At 36.4% G+C, this 19,734-nt stretch overlaps 2 protein-coding genes across 2 annotated transcripts in view; one reads left to right on the plus strand and one right to left on the minus strand.

The window, feature by feature from the left end:
• Positions 1-6,673, minus strand: part of LOC145992133 (BTB/POZ domain-containing adapter for CUL3-mediated RhoA degradation protein 3) — an 18,740-nt gene extending 12,067 nt beyond the window's left edge. Inside the window, exons 1-2 of the mRNA XM_083128390.1 lie at positions 6,096-6,673; positions 830-1,089 (exon numbers count right to left, since the gene is read on the minus strand). Of these exons, the coding sequence (XP_082984516.1) occupies positions 830-1,089; positions 6,096-6,261 (426 nt within the window). The 5' untranslated portion in view covers positions 6,262-6,673. The remainder of the gene's footprint in view (positions 1-829; positions 1,090-6,095) is intronic.
• On the plus strand, positions 6,566-18,815 carry IFT20 (intraflagellar transport 20). The gene is made up of 3 exons (XM_083128391.1): positions 6,566-6,959; positions 11,390-11,544; positions 17,328-18,815. Exons 1-3 carry the CDS (start codon positions 6,770-6,772, stop codon positions 17,442-17,444), a joined length of 462 nt encoding a protein of 153 aa, XP_082984517.1. The 5' UTR covers positions 6,566-6,769; the 3' UTR covers positions 17,445-18,815.
• Positions 18,816-19,734: the final 919 nt, after the last annotated feature.

Genomic DNA, 19,734 nt, shown 5'->3' on the forward strand with positions numbered 1-19,734 from the left:
TTTCTTGTTCAGATCATTTTGAAACACCCTGTATAATATTCACTCATTTTCCCACAACTTTCATTAAGTCATAGGTTGCCTTCACTGACTTTTGTATGTTCTTCGAGACTGCCAGGTCTGTCAGCGTTACACATGTGACATTTCACACACAAAATGTAAGGTTCTAGACATGAGATTGGACTAAAATATTGATAATGAATAGAATTATGAAGTACTTTGCGGTGTCTGCTAACAAATGAAAAAAAACCTGAGTGTGATGGCATAGCCATAATGCATGAAAAGCATTAATGAAAGTGTAGCAAATTTTGACTTAATTGTCTGGGAATCAGATGCTGATAATATTTGTTGGTGACATATTCAAATTATATGCATTCACAAATATTTTTACCTTAATGTACTTAGATACAAGAATACTTTTCAGATTAATTTTGTTATTTACATGGAGTAGGACAACTTTTCATTGAATGCCCCATATGTGTTTTATTCACAGTTTAAAAAGTATAAAAAACTTACGTGAGTGACTATAATAGTCGTAACAATCCTTGCAAACGACGTTTCGTGAAGCTATGCTTCGCTTCTTCAGGTTTTCTTATCAGTAAATAAAATACTTCGTCATATATATAAATAAATCCAGGATTAGGTAAAAAAAAAAAAGGTATTGGAATATAGAATGTAAAATTACATGACGTTACACGTAAGTTTTTTATACTTTTTATACTGTGAATATATTTAGTGAGTAAACACACAAATTTCAAAATGTATGTGTTTTATTACTTTCCAAAAGATACCTCGTAGGTTTAATATTGTTGAAATCCAAAATACCACCCACCTTTGTTGTTGAAGTAACAAGCAGTTGCTCTTCCTTTTGCGATGTGATTAGTGGTACTTTACAAATTGCTTCCAACTCTCTTTCCTTCTTCACCAAAGCCTGTTCGCATGACTCTGCAAGTCCTGCTATGCAGTAATACTTAGCCTCTCCATGGAGCTCTGCTATGTCTTTGCTGTTGTCTGGCAACGGTACACTTCCATCACGTAAGAAATTCAAGATGGTCCCAAAATGCTTTCCACATCTGTCAATCAATATCCATCCTGAAAAGTAAAAATATGTGTAAACATGTCATTATTTAGTCCAAGCATGAATTTATTTTAAGGAACTTGGATTTTTCGTCCGAATGGTGAATTATTTTTTTGTAAGCCAAAGGCTAAGTTTTCAAAGTTGCTGCACTTGAAAATTTTATATGCTAAAAGTGTGCTTGGTCTCAGCTCTAAAATGTGTGCTAAATGTTTACTATCGTTCGGACACCTATACCTTCTGAGTTTCGGCAATTTTTGACGTTTATACTTACCTATCTGCTTCGCGGATCATTTTTTAACTTGTATTCACGTTTTTTGATCAATTTTTCTTTGTTAAAAAGCATTTTTGTAACTGAAGAACGTACGTTTCCGCAAATGGTTTGTGGGGCTATGTGTCAATGGTTTGTGGGGCTATGTGAGAATGGTGTGTGGGGCTACGCATATTTTTTTCGAAACCAATTTTTAACTATTGTAACCTATTGTGACCCTACCTAACCTAACCTTACCGGAAATGGTTCGTGGGGCTATGCGTCAATGGTTGAATTTCCGCTATGAAACATTCCCACATCACACAAAACACCTTCCAGATGTTAGACAATACTACAGGAACTTATTATGGTAAGTAGTTTCTTCTCTAGAAATGAAGAAATCTGTCCAAAGGATAGTAAACTAGTACCAAATGTGTTTAGATGTGGAAACATCTACTAACGGTAAAAGTTTACTATCCGCAAACATGTGTAACTTCTTTGTTTAGTCACTTTTAACATTCGTACTTAAGTATTTGCTTCGCGGAACATTCTTTAAGGTGTATTCACGTTTTTTTCTGATCAAAGTAATTTCATTTTTCACATTACGAGTACCTCTTTCTTTTCGTTTTTTTGCGCTTCCGTAAGACACAATATGGCACGTACATCTTGGTAGATCATCGCACGTCGTGCTTGTCTTTTGTCGATTTTTATTGGGTATGCAGTGTTTCCAACCTTCTTAACCGAAAAAATACAAACATAGTTCAAATGCATTGAATGACGATAGCCCCAAGACACATTCCGTATGGTTAGGTTAGGCAAACATAGTTAAAATCCGTGTAACTAGTTAGGTTAGGTTTAGTTAGGATAGTCAAACATAGTTAAAATTCATTTAACTATGTTTGCCTAACATAACTGAACCTAACCTAACCTTACGTAATGTTTCTTGGGGCTATCGTGAATGGTTCAATGGATTTTACTATGTTTGTATTTTTGGTTGGAAACACAGAAGGTTGGAAACACTGCATACACAATGAACATCGACAAAACACAATCACGACCTGCCATGATCTACGAAGGTGTACGCGGCAAAGGCTATTGTGCATCAGAAAATTAATTTTCAACAAAAATAATTTTTCCGCTATGACACATTCCCACATGACAGAAAACACCTTCCAGATGTTCAACAATGCTAGAGAAACTAATTTCCGTAAGTAGTTTCTTCTGTAAAAATGAAGAAATGTGTTTGTGGATAGTAAACTTTTAACCTATAGTTTTCGGAATGTACAAGAATACTACTCTTTAACATTACAAGGGAAAATGTTTCTTACTCTCACATAAAACTGCAAAGTTTGGTTAATAAAAAACACACATCTTCTGGCTCTTTCCTTTGTAAGAGGGTCCTTTCATAAACCCCTCCCTCCGACACACACACACTTTTACCTTTATCTTATTCCTCATCCTTCCCTATCTCTTACGAGACCAACCTAGCTAGTCTCACTACAATTACTTTTATTGGTTTTAGATAGTGCATACCTAACAGAATAGAATAAAATTTGGAGCAATTTTACAATACCGGACCATTCCCCGATTTTGTTCATATTTCGCATACTTAATGATTTTGGGCTCCTAATCACGAATCTGCAGTTAATATTTGGGGGTGAAGTGTAGAACTCATTATTTACCGGAAGATTTGTGTTTCCCATACCTTAACAAACGAAATTACAACCCCAAATTTTAACTATGTTTGCCTAACCTAAGCTAACCTAATCTAGCCTTACCGTGAATGGTTTTTGGGGCTATGCGTGAATGGTGTGTGTGGCCTGTGATCACAACCGACAATGCACGATTGCTCATTATTTACCGGAAGATTTCAGAATTCAGATTTCATATGCGGAGAACGATTGCGGTAAGTGAAAAGTTTATTATACAATTTCTGCACGTCAAATAACAATATCAACACATCACCCCCACATGTTAACCTCAGATACTTCATCGGAACTACGTATTTTGTGAGTATAAGAAGTAGGATAGAAATTACAGCCGTGTCCGGTATTGTAAAATTTTACCTAAAATTCTTTATTGTCATTAAGCACCTCACGTTGCAACAGACAGTGTCATACAAATATAAGGTAACACTTCCGTATGGTCCCAACGGATTTCTTCATTTTTACAGAAGAAATTACTTATGTGAATGAGTTTCTGTAGCATTTCTAAAGTTCGTGTATTTTCTTTCGTCATGGAATGTATTTGACCAGGAATTTATGCGTTTCTCCAGAAAAATATCTCTCCGACGCACAATTGCTGTTGCTCTTATTTGCTTCCGTGAACTGGATGTTGCGATGAAGTAACCCCCTGTCAGTGTTTCCAACCACGCCGTTGTTTTGCAAGAAGATGAAGAAACGAAATATACAATCCTGATATTACAAGGACCCAAAATTTTAACTGTTTGCCTAACCTAACCGTGAATGGTTTTTGGGGCTAAGCGGTTATTAAGGTTGGACACATTGCATACCCACTGATGATCCACTAGGGTAGTCAAGCTGCGCTCGCCATATTGTGTGTTATGGAAGCGAAAAAAGGAAGAACAATAATTACTCTTCTTCTTCTCCCTTATGCCCACTTAGGCGTCGGGTCCTTTCAGCCACTTCTTAAAAGAAGTTCTATCCTGTGCCAGTCTTTTCACTTCGTCCGGTGTCTTCCCTCTCTTCTGTGCCAGTCCATAAATGTACTGGTTCCAGTTCAACCTGGGTCGTCCCCTTCCTCTCTTTCCTTCTGGTCGGGCCTCAAATATTTGTTCCGGTTTACGCTCTTCCTCCATCCTAATAAGATGTCCCAGCCAGCCTAATTCCCTCTTCTCGATGATTTCAATCAGTGGTTCCTGATTCAGGCATTCTCTTCTTATTGTTGTGTTTCATATCATATCTCTCCTTGTCTTTCCTACAGTTTTTCTTAAGAATTTCATTTCAGTAGCAGTAAGTCTGCTCTCCAATTTAGTTTGCATTATCCAGCTTTCTGATTCATATAATAGCGTGGGGAGATAGACTGTTTTATATATTTTCATTTTTGTTTCTTTACTAATCTCCTTTTTACCTATAATGGTGTTACTAATATTATAGTACAGATTATTTGCTTTCTGAATTCTGTGATTAATTTCAGAGTCCATTTTCCCATCCGCAGTTAGTATGGTTCCTAAATATTCAAACTGTTCTACTTGTTCTAAGGTCTAATTATTCCAATGAATGCGCATCCTTGCTGGTTCTTGTTTAGTGAAGTGCATGACTTTCATCTTGCTAACATTGCATCAGCCCCACTCTAGGACAGCATTTTGTAGGCTGTTGCTTTCTTTTGCTAGGAGAACAATATCATCAGCGTATACTAATGTTTGTACCCATACCGGTTTCATCTTATAATTTCCAATTTTACATTTTCTTGTTCTTCTTTTGCATTGCTTTATAATTTGATCCATGAATAATATAAAAAGAAGAGGACTAAGTCCGTCACCTTGTTTTACACCTTTTCCCATGTTAAATTCCTTGGAGGATTGTACATTTATTCTAACCGTTCCTTTAACGTTCTTATATAGACTTTGAATTATTCTAGTCAGTTTTGACGTTACTTGGAACTGATGAAGGGCCTTCCATATTTGTCCTCTTGGTACTCTGTCGAAGGCAGACTTTAAGTCAATAAAAACTGTAAATATTTCCCCTCCTCTGCTTAGTATCTTCTCTATTGCGTTCCTCAGGGAGAAGATTAGATCTTGAGTTTGACGATGAGGCCTGAAACCTGCTTGCTTCTTCCAATTTATCTTCCACTTGTTGCCTTAATCTTTTTTCTATAATGTGTGAATATAGTTTCTGGGCCACTGGCACTAAGCATATTGCTCTATAGTTTGAGCAATCGAGGGTACTTCCTTTTTTATGTATAGGAATTATTACATTCTGTTCCCAATCTTTTGGTATTCTCTCTGTTGCCTATATTAGTCTGTATAAGTCCCATATCCATTTTTCTATTTCCTTTCCTCCATATTTTATAAATTCTGGATGTATATTATCCCAACCTGGTGTTTTACCAGTTTCTAAGGATTTAATTGCCTCTTGTACTTCTTTTAGTTGGATTTCTTCCTCAATAATTACTCGTAATGTGAAAAATTGAAATTATTTTCGTGAAAGAAGCCAAATCCCACCTTCAAGAATCTTTCGCAATGCAGAATACGTAAGTACGAATGTTAAAAATGACGAAATAAATGACTGAGAGGTGTTGGGACCGTACAGAAGTAGTAATATAATCACTGAAATAATTGTAATTTTGGTAACAGTTTGATATAGGCAAAACACATTTCTTCAAGTTACAGGAGAAAGTACTTATGGAACTGAGTTTCGGTGGAAGTGTTTTCTCCCTTCGTTCAATTTATTCGGCCAGTAAAACATGTATTTTTCTATATTAATGTCTCTGCGATGCACAAAAGCTCTTGCCTCCATTACCTTCGACTACATGAACCAAATTTTCCGTGCATTCGAAGACATAAACCCTGGTCAGTGTTTCCAACGCCACCATTGTTTTCCCAGAACATGACAATTTTAACTATTGGTAACACTTTCGTATAGCAGAAACGGATTTCTTACATTTTACATAAGAAAGTACGGTAAATGTTTACTATCCTTCGAATGTAAAAAAAGACGAAATGGACGAGTGAAATGGGTTTTGGCTATATCAAACTGTTACCAAAAAATCGGGCACAATGCGAATTTTTAGCACGCAGCGTTATGTTCTTACCTTCAGAATCGGTTAAAACTTCCATACGTCCACTAAACATAGCTCGTAACATCGTGTCATGTTTTGTCAGCGTCCCAATCGTGGTGTAATGCAAGGAACCTCCTACGTTAAGTTTTACGTACTGCGACGGATTTCCATTAATTACTGTTCTATGATCTCCCGACATTGCTGCAAATATAATGTTCTGGTTTAACTGTTACCATAAAATGTTTTTCGATGGGTGAAGTTTTCTCTTTAGTTATGTCACAGTTGAAATCGTACTTCCTTTTGGAATTAGGCTACAAATTTTTGTGGAACAAAAGGATCACTATTATCTTGTGGCAATATCTTGACTAGTACCTTGATGATACTAATTTATCGTAATCACAAGTCAAAAGAAAATAAAACCTGCTAACATGAGATATAGATTACTAATGGATAAATCACTACACCGTTTACAACAACATAGCCATCTTTTATTCTGTTCCAGTGTTTCACTTCAGCTTAGAGTTAACACTAACCATAATGTAAGTTACCACTAACTAACAGGACTTTGCTACATAATTACAACACACTCAGAGGAACCGAATCATAGTTCAAATTCATAACATTTAGAGTCATTACCAAACGACATTCGATCAAAATAAATAAACACGATTAAAACAAAACTAACTGACGTCTTTTCTTCTCAGTGGATGGTGAACATTTTGTTTACAAATGAATTAGGAATAGCAACTGGCAATCATGTTAGGATTGGAAAAATGGCGGATTCACTTGCAAAAACAGGCCTGTACTTCGATGAATTGAATAAAATACGAGTCCTTGAACCTGAAGTTACGCAACAAACTAGTGAATTGAAAGAAGATTGCAAAGATTTTGTAGATAGTAAGTATATAATGAGGTGCTGTTTTCATACTTAATGAAATTTAGTGTTTCATGAAGTGCAAGGACCAATTTTAGAGGTCATTAAATTTGCCAGAAGGAATTGAAGTATATCGAGGTCGAAAATAATGTTTACAACGCTTTATTTTTTAATAACACTACCTGACAACACAAAATATTGCAATAATATTATACTTATTTGATGTGTCTCGTTTGAACGGACGTACTAATCGATTGTGGAGTCCCAAGTTCCGATCGTTGGTAACAGTAGTATAAGCCGGAGACACATTAAACTCGTTTGTTTTCAAATAAAAATCATTGCTACTTACCTCATATGCATAGCGGAAGATTTTTCAAGCTGAGGATCACTTTTTTGTCCATGAAAAAAGCGTTATTTTTAACATTATAATCATTTATTGGTCGTTGCTAATTCGGCGGGCAAATTTTTCCTCACGTTGTTTATCGTCAGCTGATGTGCAATGTTTCAAAACTTATGAACCGATAAATGCCGCACAAACTATTCACAAAAGGTTTTTAAGCGAAAATTGAGGCTAGACTCTACTTTACGTCCTTATCTGCATGGTGATTGCTTCTTTGCGTTCGCGGTGCGCGATCGTGGTGCGGCACCCAGCATCTCTTCGGGTAAGTACCTTTTTCTTTTTACACTTTCTGTTCACGATAGCCCCACTAACCATTCACGGGGTCGAGGTATGCCTATGAGGTTAGGTTAGGCCTGTTAGGTTAGGTTCCATTAGCACTCATTTCACCCCTAAATATGTGCTTCATCATCTAAAAAATTCCTCAGTACGTTCAATTGCGCATATCCGGACAACATCGTTTTTTCTCGATTTACTCCTTCAGGAATTTTTTCCTCGCTTTCGGATTTACGTTGTTGAATTCCTTATAAAATAAGCTTTCCAACGATATATGACACGTATTCCTTATGAATAGGACGTAAACTAGAGTCTTACCATACGTTGGAAAAAAAAAAATGCTCACACTTCATCTTGTCAAACTTCCGCGTGGTTGCTACACTGTGAGGGGGTTACATAACCGAACGCACAGAACATTTGATTCACGTAGTCGACGGTAATGGCGGCACGTGCTATCGTACAACGGAGATGCATGATTGACGAAAAATACCTTATTTACAGGCCAAATACGTTGCACGATTCTAAAAAACAATTTCCCCAGCTTCAGAAAGTCCTCAAGAACGCAATTCCGTAAGTACTTTCTCGTATTTTCTCCTGTAAATTTTAATAAATTCGTCTCCGGCTTATACTACCGTTACCGAAAGAAGATTGCAAAGATTTTGTAGATAGTAACTATATAATGAGATGCTGTTTTCATACTTATTGAAATTTAGTGTTTCATGAAGTGCAAGGACCAATTTTAGAGGTCATTAAATTTGCCAGAAGGAATTGAAGTATATCGAGGTCGAAAATAATGTTTACAACGCTTTATTTTTTAATAACACTACCTGACAACACAAAATATTGCAATAATATTATACTTATTTGATGTGTCTCGTTTGAACGGACGTACTAATCGATTGTGGAGTCCAAGTTCCGATTGTTTACTTCCGAACTAATCATGGTACACACGAATCTTTTGATATGGTTCGATTTCTGTTTAGGTAACGGTTCCGATTGTGTTTTGATTTTTTTTTCAAATCATCGTAGCAGGAGGACTATTATCGTAGAATTTTGGCATTCATCATCACACGGAATTTGAACCTTCCTTAAAGTAATGAGCACCTTCCAGATGTTAGACAATGCTACAGGAACTTATTACCGTAAGTAGTTTCTTCTGTAAAAATGAAGAAATATGTCCGGGGAATATCAGATTAGTATCAAAAGTATTTTCTGTTGACAAGCGACTGTAAGTATCGTATATTAGTGGGAATTAATGTAGAAGTAAATTGGAACCTTAATTCAATGCATGGTAACAGTTTGATACATCGGAGACACATTTCTTCAATTTTACACAAGAAACTACTTACGGAAATGAGTTTCTCCAAGGTTTGCAACGTTCATTGAGGTATTTTCGTTCATCGTGGAATATATTTGACTGGGAAATGATGTCTTTTTCAAGAGAAATATGTCACTGACACAAAATTGCCATTGCTTTCATTTGCTTGCCTTAAGACAACCGAATGCTGCGTACGTTTGATGACGTAAGCCCCTGTCAGTGTTTCAACCCCCTTTTTTACTATGCTTGCCTAACCTTATCAGAAATGGTTTGTGGGGCTATCTGTGAATGGTTCGTGGGGCTATCTGTCAGCTGCCGTGCATAATGGTTTATGGGGCTATCCGTGAATGGTTTGTGGGGCTATCCGTGTATGGTTCGTGGGGCTATCCATCAGCTACCCGGGCTATACGTCAGCTACCCGTGCATAATGTATAATTTCCACCGGTGACGAACACGATAGTAGGTATATTTTGGTGCAGAAGGTTGAAACACTGCATACCCACAACGTGAGTCAAGATGTGCCCGCCATATTGTGTGTTCCGGAAGCAAAGAAAGGAATAAAAAAATGCACTCAGAATGTGAAAAATTGTGTTTGTTTTTGTGTAAAAAGCATAATGGCACCGTGAACTATGTTCCGCAATACACAATTGGTAAGTACGAACCATGCGAAACACAAAAGATCCGATTTTAATGTGTCTCCGATCTATGAAACTGTTACCCAATGCATTTAGAGACTTTACAGAACCAAACCTGGCCTGCCTAACCTAACTGCAAAAGCATATATTAAACAAAATCTTAAGTAATCGCTAAAACTTCATAGTATGTGTTAACAGAAGTACCGTAAATTGAAATTGAACCATGTTAAAATTGCATCCGTAGCATTATGAAATTGCAATAAAACAAAAGGAACTTGAGCCTCTGGATGTCTGTGAACACACACTTCAGAGTCTTGTGATTATTTACTGTGTTTTTCTTGGGAATGACCCCTCCCCGCCCCCTCTCCTCTATGTACTCCTACTGAATGATTCTTTGTTTGCAACAGCCATTCAATACAATAGCATTTAGAGGTTATTTTCGTTAGGAAACCATTATCTTCTTAACATTTAAGAAAAATATTATGTAGCTCCCCCCTTCCTGAATTCAAAAGAATATATGACCCTACATACACCTGAGAGAAACTTGAATTTTTTTAGTGGGTTTGGAAAATTATCATTCATATGAATGTTTCTGGTTCTTTTTCGCATGCAGAAATGCATTATAAGTGAATTATTAGTGATTTAATGTGGTACGATTTGTGACTTCACACACACAAGAAGTGCATGTGTTTTTAGGTTAGGTTCTCTTAGCAATAAATATTGTTGAGGTGAAGGTGCTACAAAACATGTTACATTGTTCTATGATATTTCAAATTTATGATTTATTCAATAGAGAGCCTGCATCAGTATCAAAGCGTGGACTGACGAAGATGGCAAGCGATTAAATAGACAGCTATTATATATATTATATTAATTATTGATTCAGTTCCCCCCACCCTCACCCAATTCATATTAGGCTAAGTTGGCACCTATGATGCAGGGGACATAAACATTAAAATCTCCATCTAAGCACAGAAACACATGCACATCACAATAAATTCCAAACTCCTGGAAGTGTCGCACAAACCCTCCACGAGATAACTTGTTTAAAGTCAGGTAAATAGGATGTCGGTCCCACGATTTTAATTTTCACACTTTTTTCCCTAGAACTAAACGAAGCAGATTTAAATTGCTAAATAATACATACACCCCTAAGACCTTCCCGATGGCATAGTGGTAACGTCAACTTGTAGGCACATTCTATGGAAGTTCAGATCCCACATCAAACCATAGGTCCAGGCCTGATTAACGTATCTGTGCAAAAAATGAACTTAATAGTGGAACTCAAACAAACAGTAAAACACCCGCACTTCGCCGTATCAACCATTCCCAAATTCATGTTTGTTTCGATTAATTCAGAACATAAACACCAGCAACAAACACTTGCTTCCTCAAAAATTCTTTCCCCAACTACAAAGCATCCTTCAATATCCACCGTTGATTTCTTGCGTACTATGATGAAAATTTCTTCAAATAAGTAACAAAACTGGTCGATGTGAAGGATATGTAGTCATATTTCAGGGATAAATATCTCACTTATTTGTGGTTTCTACATGTTAAAATCATCATTACACACCTTAAAACATCGAATTGTGCAGATTGGAAAGGGAAAAGTTGGAATTTTCGAGGGTGTACGGTCGGTCACCAGCTCCAATATATGGATGTGTAGTATTTCTTAAATGTCTAAAAGTACAAGCAGTATCTCTATCATATAATCATATATTTGTTATGGTTATTCGTATTTGTGTATTAAAGCCAGTTTTACTGAAGAAATAGTTAATAATGCACCTGGCAACTAAATATATTTTTCTTCTATTTAATTGCTAGAGATAAGTGAGTTCCAGAAAATAGCAGATGGTTTCATAAAAATAGTGGATGCTTTATCAAAGGAGGTTGAAAGGGAGAAAATGAAGGCCATTGGTGCAAGGAATCTATTGAAATCTGTTGCAAAGCAGAGAGAAGCACAGCAACAACAATTGCAGGTGAGTTTTTCAGAACATTACATCAGTTCTTAACCTGTGGTTCATGGAGAGCCCAGGTGGAAACTATACCCTGTTGAAGATATGTTACAGAATTTTTTAGTTGTGATGAAGGTTCCAGGAAAATAGGCGGTTCATTAGTGCTCATTTAATCTTTTCAAAATGGCTGTTTTCAAACAGAACCACCCAAGTTATGCATTTGAGGATTCCTGGTTCATGTAATTTCTCTAAAAGTACTGAAGATATTTCAATTCTGTATTTTTTGTTCATTTATATACATATAAAGGTATGAAGTATTGAAATGACAAGACAAATATTTATTGTTCCTATCTTTAACACATGCATTTTGGAAATGTTAATTTTTCCCTAGATAAACTATATTAATGTTATTTAAAAGTAACACATGAATGTGGCATTACTCTTCTTGCTGATATGTTTTAATTTACAGGTAATAATTATGAAAGTGAAAAAATCACAATGTTCTTGTTGTTTTTTCAAATGCAATTTCTTAATGTAAACATTATATTTGAATATGATTTTCTTTTCTGGACAAGTTTTTTAAATGTGACTTGCGGCACTTGCAATAGTTTATGTGGATAGAAAATCTTCTTTGAGTAAGTAAATTAACCCAAACAATGTGTATTACTGGTGTGAAGTCATTCTGGCTGAGATGCTGCACCGGACAAGCAGCCATGCCTTTCTGAAAACAATCACCCCCCCCCCCTTTCAAATTGAAGAGTAGTCTTTGGTCATGCTTCCCTGTAAATTAGGTGCATCCATCATCCATATGATCGATGAAAGAACTGATTTTTCATAAAATCTGTACGGTAACACTTTACTATACCGTTATGCAAATCATTTTCTGTAGCGTTGTTGATGTTCGGGAATGTAGTTTTGAACCATTTTAATGCAAATGCATGGGGTTTTCTACAAAAATCTATTTCTGACACACTATTGCTGCTGCCGCCATTTGCTTTCTGCACGAGAGCACAATATGCTCTCGTATTGTCCGTGTATGCTAAATTGAATGAAAGGAGTGCTAATGGAACCTAACCTAACAGTCCTAACCTAACCTAGTAGACATACCTCGTCCCCGTGATGGTTCGTGGAGCTATCGTGAATTTTTGGGCTAATGTCAATGGTTTTTGGGGCTAACCGTGGATGGTTTGTGGGAAACAAGGTACAACAGTAAGTACTCGTTAATGTAAGAAATAGACATTATTTTCGTTAGAAATTCATTATTTCACCTAAATAAATGTTCCGGAATGCAGAATAGTACGTTAGCAATGTAAAAAAGTCCGAAATAAATTATTGACAGGTGTCTCCGGTATAGTAAAGTAGTACCATCTGTACTGTGAGATAGCTACACTTCTTTTCTTATACATTTTTATTAATCCCCCCCCCCCCCTATTTTCAATGTGACTTTATTCTCTATTCAAATTCTTCATTTCCGGGGCGAGGTTCAGCCTGAGGCTGTTCTGCCACCTACCTCATGTCATGGAATACATTTAAATGTACATTTATGATATGTGGTTACAATAGTAATAGAATATAATAAAATATAAAATTTACGGTTTAGCGACAGAATACTGATCACATATTTGTTATGCATATAATATGGATAAAATCATAGAAATAAAAAAAATGATGAAAATTACAATTACATAAAAACGATAGTAAAATTAAAAGAATATAAAACAAAGAAACAACATAAGCATACAAGTTACATCATAATGTTTGAACACAATCTCTGCTCTGCTAAAAGGAAATGCCACTTTACTTCATTTTGAAAGTACTCTACTTTTGATCTATTTGTCATGCTCTTAGGTAGAGCATTCCAGATTTTTGCAGCCATAAATGGCATGGTTGTAGGAATATACCACTGCTTGGAACTACTTTTTTTTTTTTGTTCACTTTGCTTTATTGTGCTGGCCACCTGGGGAGGGAATGCCAAATATGAATTTGTGTGTAAAATTTTGGTTAACTTGTTTTTTACCTTTCATTATTGGGAGGTAAAATTCATAAATTTACCTCCTGTAAGGGCCTTGTCATTCCCTCTAAGTCGAAAACTGATTTCATCTCTCTTGCTATGATTTTTTTTGTACATCGCACGAAGTTTGAAAAGCACGTGCCTGAAAAGTTCCCATCCCGAGAGTCTAACATACCAGAGAGGTTCCCATCTGCTAAAGGTTAAGAAAGTTCTACAGTTCTTTTGGCTCTCCTTGCTTTTATCCATTACATACACATATATATATATATATATATATATATATATATATATATATTGGGAATTATTTTTCTAGAAAACTTTCTCATACACTGAAAGGAAATTAGTGATAAAGCATGTTCTGGGCGATAGGTGCTAAGTTTGGGGCGATAGGTGCTAAGTTTGTACAAAGCTATTGTGTTTGATCAACTATACCACTTGCAATTCAAGTTGGTGGCTGAAAAACAACGAATCAGCGATCAGTTGAATTCTCTTCGACTTAAATCGGGCATTTTCGAGTCACAGGGCACCGAAAGCGAAAGTTCCTGGCAGGACGAAACAAATGAGCATCGGATACACAGCATGTTGCCAAACATACTGTAAAATGGGGGGGGGGGGGGTAGAGAGAGAGAGAGAGAGAGAGAGTTGAACAGCATCATTACTGGATAAAAGTTGTACAATAGTACAAAATCATGGAAAAAAAAATAGTACACAAAACACCCAAGCACTGCACAAACAAGCCAATAAAAATAACTAACAAAAGCAGATGTACACTTTGCAGAGATATTACCCCTAGAGCTTTTGCTTTGCAACTGAGGTTGTTTGACACTCATCGAGCCACACCTCCGTGAAGACGATTGGTGGACAGATAGAGCTATGTAGCAAAAAGTAGGTCAGCCGCCAGTTGGGCTTGTGATCAGTATAGTGTATGCACATGTCGTTGATTGTGTTCTTTATGTGTGGCTGTAGTTTACATTTGATATTTTCATTATAATTGGTCTTTTCATCAATGATTCATCCACACATCTCCAGCACCTTCTTGACACAGGTCTACTCACCAGGAATTCCTTGAAAAGAAAGCTGTGTGGAAAATAAAACAGAATTCTGTCAATCTGTTTACTTTTTTAGTGTCCTTTGCATAATAATACATTAGACAGACGGAAGATTATTGCAAGATAATCTTGAAGTTGATTACTTACATTTGAGTTTGAAATCCTTATATATTAACATTTTTTTGTAGATTAGTATGTCCCGTAACAATTATGACTTGCGTTTGTAGAGGTATTTCGAGCCTGAATATGTGAAATGGCAAATGTAACGTTACAGAAACACTCCGTACCTTAAATTAAATATATTTAGATATACATATATTTATACCGTTTAATTGAATAATAGGATTGGAAACACACAGATCCTTTATATTATTAATATATTTGTGTGTGTGGTGGGGGGCTGAGAGGCTGTAATACCTAAGGCTGGAATAGAGAAGACATCTGCTTGTAGCCTTGAATATTTGGAAAATTTGCCTTAAAAACCGGGAATTGTATTTGAATTCTATCGTGCTCCTAGAGTGGCCACCATGTGACAGTTTCCCATTCTTTTCCCAGTGTTTCATGAAGGCACAATTTCTTAGTGTCATTTTGATTCTAAATTTACTGTTACACCCTTTTTATAAAATATCATACTCCAGGATTAAAACAATCTTGATAAATGTCTCATTAAGCTCTCACCTTCCCCCAGTCCTCCTCCTTGTTTGGGAGAGGAGGTCCATTTGCAGAAACTGAATGTGTATCATATGACTTCAGGGAATCCCCAGGAAAACAAAGCGTGGTCCACATGGGATACATTTCATTGTGTTCAATTCCACTTAAAACTGTACCTAGGTATACCTAGTTGCAAGTTGCATCTATTTGTGCATACACTAGAATTAAAACATTTAGATCAGTGAAGTCAATTAAGCATTTACTTTTAGTGTCATTGGTTTTAGTCACAGGAGAGAAGAACGAAGGATGTCCCTAATTTCATATAGCATCAAGGTAGATCTACTTTTTACATAAATAAATCCATTAATCACGAACTAGCTGGACTAATTTTGACATGGGCTTATTTATCTTACTCAAGCTTTCACCACATTATGTGGCTTTTTCAGGAGTTAAGAATAGTCAGTTTAAAAAATGGGAAGGTAACTTGGGTTTAAAAGGTTAAAATTGGAGGTAAAAGACAACGCAGAGTGCCCTGTCGCTGCTTTCTACTCCATCTCAGGCTGGCAAATATTTTTCAATATGGCTGCCTGACTGACAGGAAGTAAGTGCAAAAAGATTGATTGATTGATTTCGTGTTTTAAGTCCACTTTATGCACAGTAAGGCTAATCGGGAACGGACCTACAGTTTAAAGTGTGATCCGAACCACTATGTGCCTCCACCGGGTATCGAACCAGGGACTCCTTGATTACAAGGTGGCGACGCTCAAAAAGACCGATTAAACTCCTTGTGAGAGAGTCATTTGCCATCTTACAAACATAATGGAACTTAAATGAACATGCAGAAGCATTAGATAAAGGATGGCATTATTATTATTGGGAAGAACTACCAACAAAAATGCAGAGTTTCTGTTTGGAATCCAGAAAAACAAAGGACACAATGTCACAATACGTGAAGTGCATCCATGTTTACTTCCTGGCAGCCATATTGAATAAGATAGTCAGTTGTCAGCCTGAGATAAAGTAGGAAGTAGTGACAGGGCACTTTGCGTTGTCTTTTATCTTCAATTTTAACCTTTTTAATGCACTTACCTTCACATGTTTTAAACTTTGGCAATTCTTGTCTTGAAGAAGCCACATGATAAGGCAAAAGTTTGAGTAAAATAAGTAAGTACATGCCAAAACTGGACTTGGGCTACTTAGTGAAATGTCGGCATGTATTGTAAGTTATGCCTTATCTAAATCCATTAATATACAGGAACCTGACAGTTTTTAATTACAAATAGAAACAGAACTCTCTCATGCAACGAAGTCAATTTAATACATGTTGTACCACATCTCAAATCATTTTAGGAAAATTGCACGAGTGGCAGTTTCTTGACAAGAACAGTTCATTTTTTGAATAGCACACCTGTGGGGTGGCCGTTGTTATTGTGAACACATTCACGTAGACTTTCTCTGAAGCTTTGCATAACTCGCTGAAAATTTTAATCATTGTGCAATATTTAGTGAACAACTCCAGAGTAATGGCTTGATTGGTGAGGTCTCGTCAAAACTTGTTCGATGTTCTCGGGAGTGCGAACCTTATGATCTGCACCAGGTTTTCTTTGCATTGCTGATGCGGTCTCCTTGAAGTTCCTTACCCACAGTAAAATGGTATTCCAACTTGGAACATGCAGATTATGGTGAATGTTAAAGTGCCAACGGAAGGCACGCTGCATTGGCACCACACATTGATTATGAAATATATCTCAGTCACAAAAGCACAGTGTTGTGCTGACTCCTGCTTTGAGATACGGAACATCTGAATGTCATTACTTTGTGCAACTTCCATTCAATGTTGATTTAGAAATCGTTAGATTCAGTTGGCGCATCTCACAGATGTGTTATTCAAAACATGAACTGTCCTCATCAAGAAACTGCATGAAACTGCCAGTCATACTATTTTCCTAAAATACTTTGAGATGTAGTACAACATATATTAAATTGACATCGTTGCATGAAGAAGTTTTGTTTTTATTTGTAATTAAAACTGTCAGGTTCACTTGCTGCACCCTGCAAATGATTATATATAGTAGTGATAACTTTCTGTGTTCCAGGCTTTGATTATGGAGAAAACAACAGAACTTGAAAGGTTGAGGATTCAGCACCAGTCGCTACAGAAGACCGAAGCTGAGCAACAAGATTTCATTGAGCAGCTCATTCTTCATCGATGAACTATATTTTTGCACTGTTTCAGTTGTGTGTGATCTAGTGCACAAGAGTTGAACTTTTTTAACTCCAGTTTTCACTCCATAAAAATCACACAGTGCTTTTTCACAGAAATGTACCTGATTTTGCAATGCAGTGGTAAATCTGTGTGCCTTATGTGTTAGTGATGTGATGACTATATCAATCTGTATGCAGTGTTTTACATTATTTATTTTAAACAGATTGTTTTTATTCAGTGTATTTTATTTTGTGTTTGTGAATCAAATGTAACCGTCCATACATAGATACTAAATCTTTCTCAGGCCAAGTTTAGTCAATATACATTGAATATATTTAGAGAGATCCTTATATTCTAACATTTAAATTTTACACATTTGTTCTGTACAGGTAATAGTTGTAATTTAAAGTAATTGAAGGGAATGTGGCAAATTGGTAAGACAAGGAGAAAGAAGCAAAATGTGTTTAAAAATGTAATTATCACTTAAGATACCTCTGCAGTTTTCTCACAGACTGTAAAACCTGTGGAAGTGAAAGGAAGTCAATCTATGAGATATAAAGCCAGGGAAAATTCAGGAAATTTCATTGTACATCCAAAATGTGTTTGTTGTACTTGCCAGGATTTTGGAATGAAAATTAATTCCACTTCCTCTCTCTTTTTCCTTGAACCAGCTTTTTGATAAGATAGATTCTATTAAAAATGTTTTTATAGTGTATTGCTAATTTATTTTGAACAATATTGAACAAATGTGATTGACTTGAATAATAAGTGCACTTAAAACTTGGTTATTACATAGGTGGCCAGATCCCACTTTAAACTGTAAGTCCAGTCCCAATTAGCCTTTTTGTGCATAAAGTGGATTTTAAACTCAAACCAAACCAAACTTGGTTATTAGCATGTTCATTATTATAGATGACTCCTGAACAGATTTGAGGATGAAGTGAAGAAAAAATCTCCTCAAACTGACCAGATATGTCTTACTGCTTTTGAATGAAACTCCTACATACAAGCCGGCCCTCGTGGCAGGGTGGTTAGCACATCACGTGATGATGCCAAGGGTCCCGGCTTGGGCATGGATGTTTGTGAGTGTGTATTCATCAATTTCATCATATCATCACTCATTCCCATCTTCGCAAATTAGCCAAAAGTGGCACAAGAATCGAAGTAAAATATAGCAAATCAATCAATCCTACATACAAAACTGAAGACACAAAATACTATTTGTATATTTTCTTAATATCAATAATATCATTGATTTTATAGGAATAAACCATCATAATATCTATCACTTTTCTAGTAGTCAATATAATTACCATCAACTTTTGGCTTTTTATTTAATGTATCACTGTCTGATTATTTTTGAATAAACTTGGGCTATTACTGCACTGAATTTCATTTCATTGAAAATTTTTCAATTTGGTGAACATCCAATTCCTAGTATCCTAAAATCAAGTGCTCAGTTTATATTCCACTTTGAATAACCTATCTATCATCTTGCAGAATTTCACTTGTCTACCTTCAAAGTAACATTTTCCAATGTAACATCTTCACTACATAGCCAGAAGTCACCGGACACCCAAGTGAACGTGGTGGTAGTGTCATGGTCTGGTACTGTTCTTCCTGGTTTGGGCTCGGGCCATTAGTTTTGGTCAATGCCAACATGAACAGTGGCGTTTATGAGGACATATAATACAATAGCATGCTGCCCACACTGTGGCAACATTTTGGAATCCATTGCATCGTGGTTTAAGGATAATCAGGTGGATGGATGTGCTTAGCTGGCCCTCTCAAAGCTCCTACTGGAACGCCACAGAACATCTTTGGGATGAACAGGAGCATCGGTTGCGTGCCAGATCCACTCGACCGAAAACCACTCATGAACTATTCACGAGGCTACAGGACAAATAGAAAAATAATTCTGCCAGCAATATACCTGAACTTAGTTGAAAGCCTGCCCCGAAGAGTAAATGCTGTAATAATAACGAAGAGAGGTCTGACTTCTTATTAGTTACCTGTTTGGTGTCTTTGGAGTGAACAGCACTGGGTGTACAGTGACGTTTGACTATATAGTGTATATGTGCTGAGTGTTCTTTTACAACCTCAGCTATGGTAAGGATCTGGGTCACTGATGCCGCTGATGCACCCACAGTTTTGAGAACAACCAATCAATGCAAGTACGAGGCGCATCCAGAAAGTAAGTTTCCCTATTTTTTTTCCCGTGAAAGTAAACATAATGAGCCGTGTAAATTGTGCATGCACAGCAGAGCTAAGACATATCAATCATATGCCAGGCGGAC

This window comes from Lepisma saccharinum, chromosome 9 (genome assembly GCF_977018435.1).
Source record: "Lepisma saccharinum chromosome 9, izLepSacc3.1, whole genome shotgun sequence".
Taxonomy (NCBI): Eukaryota; Metazoa; Arthropoda; class Insecta; order Zygentoma; family Lepismatidae; genus Lepisma; species Lepisma saccharinum.